We start from the raw sequence: 13,962 nt of genomic DNA, 5'->3' as shown, positions 1-13,962 counted from the left end.
TCTATTTGCTATATATTCCCATATATAGGGTGCCTACATTCTACATGGACTGGTAGCATGGCAACATGTGCAAATGGCTTGAGATACCTTTTCGGTCCATCAATGACTATATAGTATCTATTCAACACAGAAAACAGCGGCAATTGTTGTTGACGAAGGACAGCTGGAGATATAAAGGGCCCCATGACCTTCAGGAGCTGAGGGCCTCATCAAACCTAAACCCGGCCCTGGCCATCAGTTTTGGCTCTGTTCCCCAATCTCGAATCCTGATTCTATCTTTTGTGCCCCCGTTTGGTGCTCTAGTTATGCTCCAGCCAGCCAGACACTCCTTAGATGTCAAAATTGTCCCATCTGCCAACTGCTCCTCTCTTGCCGCAAACCCGGCGCTGCCTTTTCTCCTGCCAGGCACTGTTCTTGACCCTCGCCAACGTCAACAGACCAGCGGTGCCAGCTGGCAGAGGCTGCCCACGCACAGACCAGCCTCTCCTTCCCGCTGCAGGGACTCGGGATGTGTCTTCCCTCAGCCCGGCACAGCACGCTCCTTGCCTGCTGGACAGCAAGATAAACATGGAGACACTTTCCACTTTTGGCTTAGCTCTCCAAGAGAGATGTCCCCCTAATCTAAGCCTTATGGTAAAGGTAAAGGTAAAGGACCCCTGGATGGTTAAGTCCAGTCAAAGGTGACTGACCTTATCAGTAACTTTGAGCAGAGCCTTTTCAGTGGTAGCACCCACCCCCTTCCCACCAGACCTGATTTTCAAGTGGCTCTTATTATTTTTTCCCCACCAAGCCTTTTTCTGTGGCCACAGAGCTGGTTGACCCAGTCTGCTGCAGCTGCTGCCTTTAACCGTATGAGTTTCCAAACAGTTTTATTCTGATATTTAGAAAGAAAGAAAAAAAGAAAGAAAGAAAGAAAGAAAGAAAGAAAGAAAGAAAGAAAGAAAGAAAGAAAGAAAGAAAGAAAGAAAGAAAAGGTTTTATGCAATCATTTTTTTGGCTATTTTATGCTAATGTTTTTGAATTTCTCTGTCCTCGTTGTGTGCTCTGCTGAGCAGCCCCGCAGCCAAAGAAACAATGTGTTTTTATAACAAGCAAACAAATAAATAAAAACCGCCACCTGGATGCCAAACGCTGCTCCGTAAACAAGAACATTCAATTAGCCTTGACTGGCTGAGGTTCAGGCAATCCGTCCTGCGACTTCCAGGGAGGTTGCAAGCCAGCCTGGAGTAGCTGAGCTCCCCCTGGATTCCTGCATCCTCAGAGACGGAAGAGGCCAGCCTCTGGGTTCTAGATGTGGCAGAACCCTTCTCAGGCCTTCGGCCGGTGCCCTGGGCAGCCTTCTGCCCCAACGTCCAACACCCCCGCCTCCCCTCGGCTCACCTTCTCACGCTGGATGAGCTCAAAGGCAGCCAGGAGCTCTCCGGCGCCCCGGCTGCCCCTCCAGATGGGGTACCACGACAGCCGCGGCTTGTGGTCCAGGCTTGGCTTGCAAATACAGCGCCCCATGAACTCGTCGGCGCCCTGGGGAGAGGGAGAGAGAGTCAGGGAAGGGGGACAAGGCAGCCACACACACGGCTTCACTGAAAGTGGGGGCGAATGCTCAGAGCGAGCCAGAAAATACCGTATTTTTCGCTGTATAAGACACACTTTTTCCCTCCTAAAAAGTAAGGGGAAATGTGTGTGCGTCTTATGGAGCAAATGCAGGCTGCGCAGCTATCCCAGAAGCCAGAACAGCAAGAGGGATCACTGCGCAGCGCTCCCTCTTGCTGTTCTAGCTTCTGGCCCTTCTCCCTCCTCGGGGAAAAGCCTGCAAGAGCCGCACACACGCGGCTCGTGAAAGGGAGCGCTGAGCAGAGCCTGGGATGTATACAGGCTCTGCTCACCGCTCCCTTTAAATAATTTTTTTTCCCCTTGCATTCCCCCTCTAAAAACTAGGTACGTCTTATGGTCAGGTGCGTCTTATGGCGCGAAAAACACGGTACTTATAAGGACAGAATCCTCATCGTCTTCGCAATTGAGCAGGACGTTCTCCTCAACAAGCCCCAATGAGAAGTGCAGGAGCATTGCAGGAGCTGGATACATGCACTGAGCGCATAGATGTGCTACATAAGCGACATGTAGATGCAATATACTTTATTTAATTAATTAATTTTTTAACCAACAGCCAAAACACAAACAGTGAAAACCCCCAGGCGGCTGATACATTGGGTATACATAATCAATAATAACATATTCAAATCAACCATATGTACACTTCAATATACCTTAACACTCCTCCCTCCACAAGGTTTATTTAACTTTTAACATTTTAATTGCCCCAAATTGTTCAAACCTGCCCAGATAATTCGATATTTTCTCAACCCAATCCTCCTCCTTCTCACTGTCCTTAAACCCTTTCTTTTTATGTATCTTCACAGTTAGATATTCTAAGATTATAATATTTGTTTCAATTTTCCCCTCCATTGTAGATGAGGGGGTTTGCTTTTGTTCATTGCTATGTAATCTTGTGTTATTATATTGTAAACCACCCTGTGACCCTCGGATGAAGGACGGCACAGAAATTTACAAGTAACGATGTATATGCATGCTAAAAAGGAAAAATGAAGTGCACAATTAAACAAGGGAATTTGCTTCCACAAAAGGCACCAACAGCCTCCGATGTTGATAGCTTTACAAAAAGGATTGGGCAAATTCACGGAGGAAAGGGCTATCACCGGATTCTCCTAGTCAGGATAGCTCTGCTTTGCCGCCACAATCAGAGGCAGCGATGCTTCTGAATCTCAGTTGCTGGAAACCACAGGAGGGGAGAGGTCTCTTGTGTTCGAATCCTGATTGCAGGTTTCCCATAATAGGTAACTGTTCAGCTACAGTGAGAACAGGATGCTGGAGGGGATGGACCTTTGGCCTGATCCAGCAGGACACTTCTTATGTCCTTAACTATATTGCCACTAAGGTAAAGGTAAAGGGGCCCCTGACCATTAGGTCCAGTTGTGGCCGACTCTGGGGTTGCGGTGCTGATCTCGCTTTACTGGCCGAGGGAGCCAGTGTACAGCTTCCGGGTCATGTGGCCAGCATGACTAAGCCGCTTCTGGCGAACCAGAGCAGCGCACGGAAGCGCCGTTTACCTTCCCGCCGAAGGTATTTATCTACTTGCACTTTGATGTGCTTTCGAACTGCTAGGTTGGCAGGAGCAGGGACCGAGCAACGGGAGCTCACCCTGTCGTGGGGATTCGAACCGCTGACTTTCTGATTGGCAAGTCCTAGGCTCAGTGGTTTAATCCACAGCGCCACCCGCATCCCATATTGCCACTAAACTTACCAGAAAAATAAGAAATCAAGGTGACAAACTTTTTATAAAAGAATGGAAATGGTTTATTGAACCATTTACAAACAAACTGTAAACAGAGAAGAACAGTGGCAAGATATTTTTATTAACCTGCAGTTTTATAAGAGTATACATTTAAAGGAGATGAATAAACGATTAAGTTAATTTGGAATATGCAGAAAACATTAAAACATAGATTTAAGGAACTGGAGAAAGAGGGGGAAGGAAGTCGAGTTTCGAAATGTTAAAATGACAGTAAACTATTTGAAATGTATAAAATTTGAAATTTGTATTTGAAAATCATAAATAAAAATTTTAAAACAAAAAAACCCTATATTGCCACTTTTTGCCCTCCTTTGAAAGTGGCATACAAATAATTATAATCCTCAGTATCCTGAACAAAACTTTGTTGAGATTAGCCGCCCCATTTCCCTGGTGTATTCTCACGTTCCCACCCACTTACATAGGTGTCGTGGTCGTAGATTTCAACCACGATGTTGGGAGGCGAGTCGGCAACGTTCTGGGGGGCTCCATGGATCTCAATCTCGTGGAAGATCAGGGTCTGGTCCCAGGTGGGGTTCAGGGTGTTCTTCGCAACGACCGTCTTCTGGCTCTGGTGTAGGAAGGAGACAGTGGCGTAGGGATCTGAGAAGGAACAGAAAAGGGAGGTGGGTCAAGGCAAGGTCCATGAATCAAAAGGTTCACGTTCTGCCGCGGACCAGGATCAGGACTCAGAAATCTCTACATAAACAAAACAAAAAAAAAACCCTTAAATTTCATATGGGGGTCTGAACTGGGGGTGAGCAAGAATGAGACCTCAGGGTCCACAGTGGATCGCTTGGTTGAAGATGTCGACCTCATGTTCAGCAGCCGTGAAAAAGGCAAATTCCATATTAGGGATCATTAGGAAAGGAATTGAAAACAAAACTGCCACTATCATAATGCCCTTATACAAACCCATGGCGTGACTGTTGGGAATACAGCGGTTCCGGAGCCCTGTTCGTATCCTGAGTAGAACGTAAGACGCGACTGCATGTCTGCGCATGCGCGGGCTGCGTTTTGCTACTACTGCGCATGCGCATGACATCATTTTGAGCGTCTGCGCATGTGCGAGCAGCAAAACCCGGAAGTAACGCACTCCGTTACTTCCGGGTCGCCGCAGAGCATAACTTGAAAATGCTCAGCCTGAAGCACATTTAACCCGAGGTATGACTGTAGCATGTCTAATTCTGGTCACGCCGTTGCATTTATATCACACCTTTTCCTCCAAGGAGCTAAAGGTGGCTGACATGGCTTCACCCATTTCCTCATTTAATTCCCGCAACAACAACCCTGAAAGGTAGGTTAGGCTGAGAGGGAGGGAGTGGCTGGCCCAAGGGCACGCAGTGAGCTCCATGGCCGAGTGGGGATTCGAACCCTGGTCTCCCAGGTGCAGGGCAGAGTTCGACTATGGAACTCCCTGCCACAAGAGACAATGATGGCCACCAACTTGGATGGCTTTAAAAAAGGATTAGACCAAGTCATGGAAGAGAGGGCTATCGATGGAAACTAGACATGACGGCTGTTGCTCTGCCTCCATAGCTGGAAACAGCAATGCCCCTAAAAACCACAGGAAGAGAGAATTGCTCTGGTGCTCGAATCCTTATTGCAGGATTCCCATGGGCATCTGGGATTAGACTGGCCTGATCCAGCAGGCTCTTCAGATGTTCTGGCCAGCGTTAGAGCAACCTCCAGCTCCCTTGTCTTCTGTCCAGGGTCCTGATGTCTTGCTTGACATCCTTGACTCCTGATGGTGGGCACTCACAGTTCCGGACTTCTTGGGGACTGCGCATGCATGCACACAATTGCCAGGGCCCTCCTGAGTCCTTCAACCGCCATTGAGGAGCGGCTCCTTGAGACCCTCCTCAGAAATGCCGCGTGAATAAATGAGCTATTTCTCCAGGAGCTTTGAGACCAAACCCAAACGTTGATTCTGGAACCATCCAGCGAGGGCTAAATATGGGCACTTGCAACACGCATCCTATTTTGTGGATGTGATTCAACAGTGTGTGGCAAATTCAGTCTGTGCAGTTAAAGCAGATTTGGCACTCTTGCAGAACAAATCCACTTTTAAAAAATGGACCTTGTGTGCTAAGGAAAATGTTGGTGGAAAATAGAGAACAACTGCTTAAGCTGACATCTTATGACTCCCCCAGTGGCGTAGCGTGGGTTGTCAGCACCCGGGGCAAGGCAAGTAATTTGCGCCCCCTAACCCGTGGATTTTAGCACTCGAGTGCGAGCGCGCCCCCCCCAGATGTTGCGCCCGGTGCGGCCGGCCCCCCCTGCACCCCCCACGCTACGCCACTGGACTCCCCTCAAACCAATGCAAACAGACCACCATGCAAGCTCAGCGGATCATCTAGGTACCACGTATGAGTCTATTATTCTCTGCAATGCGTGTGCCAAACGGAGCCCATCGCCCGTGCCGCCTTTGGGAGCAGAAACACAACCAGTTCCCGATTCTTATAAGTGCAGTTCCTGTTACTGCCAGCTTGCACACGGTGCCACCTTTATTTTGTTTGTGGGGCTGGCGTTTCCTTTGCCACTCTGGGCCTGGCTCCAGAAACGAGCATTTGAAACCCAGCACTTTGACCTGCAGCCTGGAGGGCACCAGGCCAGCCGGGTGCCCGCTTTGTGCCACGGTGCCTGGAGTGCCGGGCTTCCCCCACTCCTTGCCTTGGTTGGCATCCCAGCCAATGTACATCTCTAATGAGCCAGGCGGTTTGCGATACGATCAGCTACAACAGGCCGAACTCCTGCTAGGAAGAACATGTCTTTCTCAGCCGACGCTTGTTGGGTTTTCCAGCCCGGGGAAGGTTGAATGCACTACGATAAACAGAACGTTAAATCCTTTAAAAAGGCCCTTTGTCTGAGCTTTGTATCCACACGCGGTTTTATTTTCATAACCACAAAAAGGCTCGGTCTTCAAGGGCTCCTTTATGCTTTGTTCGAGGGATGGTAAATCACAATCCCACATTGTGGAAGTCTGCTCCCTGTGTTGCCATTGGCTGCCATCCACCCAAGGGAAGCGACTCCCACCCGGGCCGGCCAATCAGGAGGGATGAGATCACTCTGGCTTGGATCCGAGGCAATAAACCAGCAACAAAGAAGAAAAGGAGAGGGGAAATAAGGGGCTCATTGTGGACACGGACGAGAGAAGGGATCCCATGGGGTAGACAGAAAGTGGGTGATCGTTGGCCTGGGCCTGGTTCAAGATCGGGGTTGGAGCAGGTTTCCACTCGATGGTTTCCCAGTCCAGTGAGTCAGAAAGCGCAGAAGGAACGTGCTGTGCGCTCATCATCATGAAGAAGGGCACATTTCAGGCTTGAGAAAACAAACCCGACCCGCGACGCGTCCTATAAGGGCTCCCTTTTTCAGTGGAAACTCACAGCGAGGCCAAACGTGAAATTGCCAGCGAGAAGAGTTTGACGATCTCCTCTCCCTCCGTTGATGATAACTGGCCCGGAAAATTTTGTTCCAGCGGATGTCCTTGTGCACAATTTCTAAATTAGAACTGTGAATGGGGCGGTGGAAAGATTTTTTTTGAGGAGGAAGAAGACAACAAGGTCCAGAAGGGAGCTGGCTGTGCTAAACCCCCAAACTGATTGGGGTGCAGCCTTCAGGAACCTCCCGTGTCAGGAGAGGACCAGGGAGACCTGAGGCCCATCTCCCCCTTCCCATCCCTGCTCAGGAGAAGAAGGAGATGCCAAAGGAGAATTGTTCCTCTCCGCTTCCTCTCTGTGCACTCAGAGAAGCACAGGACTTTCCCAAAAGAAACTGTAGGTTGCTTAGGGTGCTGGGAATTGGAGCTCCACGAGGGGGATACTACACTTCCCGGGGGTTGGGAGGTGCTGTGAATGAGAGCCAGTGGTGGTCAGAGTGTCGGACTAGGACTTTGCAGAGACAGGGGTTCAAATCCCTGCTCAGCCAGGAATCTCACCTTGGGGGCCAGTCAAACTGCCTCTCAGCCTAACCTACAGGGATGTTGTGGGGATTAAATGAGGAGAGGGAGAGCCTTGACTGCCACCCGGAGCTCCTCAGAGAAAAAGGTGGGTGTTGTGTACTGAGTTGAATAGGATCCAAAAAGCAGCAGTCTGATTGGTCCTAGAACAATAGGATTTAGAATGCAGAAGTCTGATTGGTCCTAGAACAATAGGATCCAGAATGCAGAAGTATCATTGGTCCACAGGAGCCACCCAATCCAGCTACAGGCGGAAGTGAATCCACAACCTGATTGGCCTACAGGAGAATCCCGGAATTAGCCAATCACATGGGGCCCATTGTGTAAATAATGTATATAAAGCAGACATTCTGGGGGAACTTTCATTCCTCCTCACCACTCTGAGCTGAATAAAGAGCATGAAATCCACTCCCAGTATATTTCAGTGGGATATCAATGCAATCTATTGATCGATCAATGGTATAAACGCAGCCCAAGTTGCTACAGGGGAGGCTGTGAGCAGCCAGGCCACTGTGAGGGTGAGAGTGGGGAGTTTGCCATGCCGTTCTCGGCAAGCCTAGCTTTGCAAATCCGGGACGGAAACTACTGCAGCTGCTTCACCCCTTCAAGCAGCAGCTATCAACTCCTCAAAAGATTCCATCAATGGTGTCTCTGAAAATTTTTACACATCACTTGGGAAGACAGGCAAACTAATGCCAGTGTACAGTGGTACCTCTAACCCGAACTTAAAAACTGAAAGGATTTTTTTAAATTTTGTTTCAACTATGGCAGACCAACACGGCTACCTACCTGTAATTAAAAACCGAAAGCATAATGGTAGTGGTCAACAAAAGAGGTTTAAAGACTCTCTCAAGGCACTTCCGGGGGCGGCGCGAACGGCAATGGCGGTCCTCTTCTGAACGGGAGAGGAGGCTCCGCAGGCAACGGGTCGTCCGCTACGGCGAAGCGGAGACCCACTCTGGAAAACCCCAGGCGGCAAGAGCCTGGGGTCTTGAGGCTCGGTGGGCGCCTAGAGCGACCCTCCAAGTGCAGAAGGAACCCCGTAAGGGGCTCCGGAGCACGGAGGGGGGTTGCGGCGCTGTGAGCTGTTTCACAGCCTGAGGAGCGAAGCCGCGCTGCTACTGTCGGTGAGCGCTGATCCCTTTTCCTGCTAAATTACGGATCCGGACGAAAAAGCAACTAACTCGTGAGTAAAAGACTGAATCACTTGAATTTGAGACTTTAAAAGGGAAACTTAAATTGGCTTGAACTTGGCTGAGAGCGGAGAGACGTGGAAGCAGGAAGTCCGTCTTCCGCAGCCATTGAACTTGAAAAAAAAGCAATCAGCTGGAGGAGTGGAGGCTGAAAGAAAGAGACTCTAAGTTTTACAGATCTAAGCATCTATTTGAACTTGCATCTTAAAGTAAAGACTTTAAGCTAAAGATTTGGGATTTCTATTTGCACTTGACTTTCCTCCTCTTATTGGATTACAAACTAGAAGGTGAAACCCAGAATCAGGAGCTGCCTGAGTACTAAGGGAGCTGTCAGTACTGCAGATTTGGATACTGTATATTGGAACTTGAAACAATCTGAGGGTATTGAGACCTTTTAAATTTGAAACATTCTTTTTGGAGATAAATAAGCACTGTCTGCAACAAAGTGACCATTTATAAACTCTGCTAAACATTTGTATTTGAAGGTTCTTGGACATTAAATTAGACTCTGAAAGACAGATTAAGCTCCCTCTAGAGGATTGGATTATAACAGTGATTTTACATACACTTTTTACTTTCGATTCCCCTTGCTGTTTGCTTGCTCTGGACCTTTCCATTCCCATGGGAACAACTCAGTGTGACCTTGACTGACAGATAACGTTGGAATGAGTGGCACAAGAAAAAGAGGGAGAGCTAAACAAACAACTCTAACAACTCTAACCTCAGCCTCACAGACACGCAGATCATCTGTGCCTACTTTGCCCTCAGAAGTGGAGGGAGAGGGCGAAGCAGAGCAGTTACAACTGGAAGATATGGCCTCAGGAGCATCTGTTTCTGTACTAGACAAAATTTTTGAAAAATTGGAAGCTTTGGACAAGAAAGCAGATGCGCAATCAGCAAAGATTGATAAAAACACAGAATGTCTAAATAAATTAACCACACAAGTGGTACAGAATGCACAAGCAATTGGACAGTTAACGGAGGCCTCAGCAGAAAATCGGAAATTGACTGAGGACACCAGACAAAGATTTGAAAATTTAGAGCAAGAGGTAAGACCACTCACTAAACAAGTCGGGGAACACCAGATTTATCTCTCGATGATAGAACTGCGAAACCGTGAGAACAACTTAAGGATTAGATCACTACAAGAGGCAGAAGAAGGACATCTAACTGAGTTTTTGACCAAAGAATTCTCCAAGTTCTGGAACTTGGAAGAAAAGGACTTTAAAATTGTGTCAGCTTTCAGACTTGGAAGATTTATAAAGAAGGAGAGGCCCAGAGACTGTTTGATAACATTGAGATCAAAGGAGGAAAGGGATAAGATTTTGGGATTACACTTTGTAAAATCACTGGAGGTGTTGGATAGAAGAATTGAAATTTATAAAGATATCCCAAGACTACTGCTTGATCTTAGAGCCGCCTATTCTGAACTTGTTAAACTACTAAGGAGCAACGCAATTCCATTCAGGTGGGAATTTCCCCAAGGATTATCTTTTACCTTTAGAGGGAGAAAGGTCAAAGTGAGAACACTTGAAGAGAGAGACAAATTCCTGTCTACATACGGAGAGGACCTTCAAAAAAGAATTGAACTACCTTCTGGGCCTGAGGCAACGCCAGTACCAACATCAGCATCTGTGGAACCTGAAGACCCTGAGAAGATACCACCCCTTGAAAAATAACCAGATAGTTCAGGATGTCTCTGCAACTGTTGAGCTGGAATATTAATGGTTGTAACATTCCGGAAAAAAGGAAGAAAATATTTCATATATTAAAAAAAGAACAATTGGACATTATTTGTTTACAAGAAACACATGTGACGAGGCTCCACAGAAAAGTGTTAATAAATAAAAGATTGGGCCAGGAATTTGTATCTTCGGACAAAGTTAAGAAGAGAGGCGTGGTGATATATGCAAAAGAGAGCCTGTCACCTAAATTCCTGTTTAAAGATGAACATGGAAGAATTTTGGCTATTGAGATACAATATCAAGGAGAGAAACTGCTGATATTAGGAATTTATGCACCTAATGAAGGGAAATCGGAATTTTACAAGAAGCTGCAGGAGACAATGCTGGACTATCTAGACTACAACAACATCATAATGATGGGAGATATGAATGGGGTCGTATCAACTAACATGGACAAGTCACAAAGTCAAAATGTTACAAAAGACGGCAGACTACCTAAAACCTTTTTCGAAATGATTGACAATATGGATTTGATTGACATTTGGAGGACAAAGAACCCACTAGGAAGAGAGGGAACATTCTTTTCTGAAGCCCAACTGACCTGGACAAGAATCGACCAAATATGGATTTCTAGAGGCCTGGCACCTAAGGTCAGAAAAGTGGAAATCTGCCCAAAGACCTGCTCCGACCATAATGCAGTAAAGATGGATATGACACTATTACCAACTGGATCCTTTAGATGGAAGATGAATGACAATTTGTTTAGAGATCAGGAAATTACCAAGAAGGCCCAAAAAGTTTTGAAGGACTATTTTGAGATAAACATGAATAATATGGTGGAAAAAAGAATAATCTGGGACGCAAGCAAAGCTGTAATGAGGGGATTCTTGATACAACAGAATGCAGTGAAGAAAAGAACACAAAATGAGAAAAAAGATAAGATCTTGGATAAAATAAAAGAATTAGAGAAGAAATTAAGAGTGAATCCGAAGTCACAGCCAACTCTGAGAGAAATTAAACTTTATCAAACACAATATTCTAAATTGATAAATCAGGAAATTGAATGGAAGGTTAAATTAATGAAACAAAAAACGTTTGAGTCGGCGAATAAATGTGGAAAACTGCTAGCTTGGCAGTTGAAGAGAAGACAAAGATTAAATACTGTTACAAACTTAGAGGTTGATGGAAAAAACATCCAGAATCCAGTGGACATTAGAAAGTGTTTCCAGAGATACTTCAAAAAACTATACACCCAAGGGCCGCAAGATGAGGTTGAGATTAAACAATTTTTGGCAAAAAACGGACTATCTAAATTGTCACAAGAAAATAGGACAACCCTGAATTCTAAAATAACACGACAGGAGATCGAACAAGCTATCCAGAACATGCAACTTGGCAAATCTCCAGGACCAGATGGGCTGACCTCCAAGTACTATAAGATATTGAAAGACTATTTGATACAACCTTTGATGGAGGTCAGCAATGAAATTATGGAGGGGAGGAGGGCACCGGAGTCGTGGAAGGAAGCGTTTATCACATTAATACCAAAGTCGGAAGCTGAAAAGACACAACTTAAGAACTACCGTCCCATCTCTCTTTTAAATGTGGATTACAAAATATTTGCAGACATTTTGGCAAATAGATTTAAAAAAGTTTTAAATGAAGTAATTCATAAGGACCAGGCTGGCTTTCTCCCAGGAAGACATCTGTTTGCCAATACAAGGAACATTATTGACATTTTGGAACTTTTGCAAACAGACATAAACACAAAAGCAGTTTTAATTTTTATAGATGCGGAGAAGGCCTTTGACAATATCTCCTGGAAATTTATGATGGGAAATTTGAAAGAGATGGGAGTGGGACGGGGTTTTGAGAATGGGATTGAGGCGATATATTCAGAACAGAAAGCTAAACTGATAGTTAATAATGTGGTTACAGAAGAGTTTAAAATTGAAAAAGGGACACGACAAGGTTGCCCTATCTCCCCTTTGTTATTTATTTCGGTTCTGGAAGTGCTATTGAACATGATTAGAAGGGATCGGTTGGTGGAAGGAATTCAGGTCGGTCAGAAACAATATAAATTAAAAGCTTTCGCAGATGACCTGGTTTTGACCTTGCAGAAGCCAGAGCCCAGTACGAAAAGAGTATTACAATTGATTAATGACTTTGGTCGGATTTAAATTAAATAAACAGAAAACTAAGGTTTTGGGGAAAAACTTGACTAATACAGAGTCAGAACGGTTTCAGAATGAGACGGAACTTAATGTGGTTAAAAAAGTAAAATACCTAGGGGTAAACATAACAGCAAAAAATCTAAGTCTATTTAAGGACAATTATGAAAAATGTTGGACAGAAATTAAGAGAGACTTAGATAGTTGGTCAAAATTGAAACTTTCTTTGTTAGGCCGAATTGCTGCTATCAAGATGAATGTATTGCCAAGGATGTTGTTCTTATTTCAAACACTTCAGGTTTTGGACAAAACGGAGTGCTTTCAGAAGTGGCAGAGAGACATTTCTAAGTTTGTCTGGCAGGGCAAAAAGCCCAGAATTAAGTTCAAGATATTAACCGATGCAAAACAAAGAGGGGGCTTTGCCCTGCCAGACTTAAAGTTGTATTATGAAGCCGCAGCGTTCTGCTGGCTAAAAGACTGGCTACTTCTTGAAGACACTGATGTGTTAGATTTGGAAGGGTTCAACAATACCTTTGGATGGCATGCATATTTATGGTATGACAAGGTTAAAGCAAATAAGGCCTTTAAGAACCATATTGTCAGAAAATCATTGTTTAATGTCTGGACAAAATATAAAGACTTGTTGGAAAATAAAACACCAAGGTGGCTTTCACCTTTGGAAGCCAAGGCCCGAAAAAGACCCAATATGGAGGCTAAATGGCCAAAATATTGGGAAATACTAGAAAAGGATGGAGACAATTGGAAATTGCAGAGTCTGGAGAAAATGAAAGACAAAGTGCGAGATTGGTTACATTACGCTCAGATTAAAGAAGTTTTTAAAAATGATAAGAAACTAGGGTTCCAGGTGGAGAAATCGAAATTAGAAACAGAATTGTTAGAACCAAAGATTAAGGTACTTTCAAGGATGTATAACTTGCTGTTGAAATGGAATACACAAGACGAAACGGTTAAATCGGCTATGATAAGGTGGGCACAGGATATTGGGCATAATATCATGTTTGAGGACTGGGAGAGGTTGTGGAGTAATGGATTGAAATTTACTGCATGTAACGCCCTGAAAGAAAATGTAATGAAAATGATTTATAGATGGTATATGACCCCAGTCAAACTTGCTAAAATTTACCACCTGTCTGATAATAAGTGTTGGAAATGCAAAGAGTGTGACGGAACGTTCTTCCACCTCTGGTGGACTTGCCCTAAAGTGAAGGCGTTCTGGGAAACGATTTATAATGAACTGAAAAAGGTATTTAAATATACCTTCACTAAGAAACCAGAGGCTTTCCTTTTGGGTATTGTCGGCCAAGGGGTGGCAAAGAAGGACCAGACATTTTTTATGTATGCAACAACAGCAGCAAGGATACTTCTCGCAAAACACTGGAAAACTCAAGATCTACCCACACTGGAAGAATGGCAGATACAACTGATAGACTACATGGAACTGGCTGAAATGACCGGCAGAATCCGTGACCTGGGAGAAGAGAGGATTGAGGAGGACTGGAAGAAATTTAAGAACTATTTACAAAAGTATTGCAATTTGAGTGAATGTTAAATAAGATGCTAGATCAAA

General features: G+C 45.1%; 1 protein-coding gene across 8 annotated transcripts in view; it reads right to left on the bottom strand.

Moving 5' to 3' along the window:
- The window catches only part of DYSF (dysferlin), a 191,700-nt gene that overhangs the window by 82,548 nt on the left and 95,190 nt on the right, over positions 1-13,962 (bottom strand). For all 8 annotated transcript variants that reach the window (XM_081020617.1, XM_081020619.1, XM_081020622.1 and 5 more), the window contains 2 exons: positions 3,789-3,970; positions 1,381-1,521 (listed from right to left, as the gene is read on the bottom strand). In XM_081020617.1, the coding sequence (XP_080876743.1) occupies positions 1,381-1,521; positions 3,789-3,970 (323 nt within the window). The remainder of the gene's footprint in view (positions 1-1,380; positions 1,522-3,788; positions 3,971-13,962) is intronic.

Source organism: Podarcis pityusensis, assembly GCF_964106645.2.
Source record: "Podarcis pityusensis genome assembly, chromosome: 9".
In the NCBI taxonomy this organism is placed as follows: Eukaryota; Metazoa; Chordata; class Lepidosauria; order Squamata; family Lacertidae; genus Podarcis; species Podarcis pityusensis.
The sequence above is the reverse complement of the archived record's forward strand: the minus strand, read 5'-3'. Positions and strand labels throughout refer to the sequence as shown.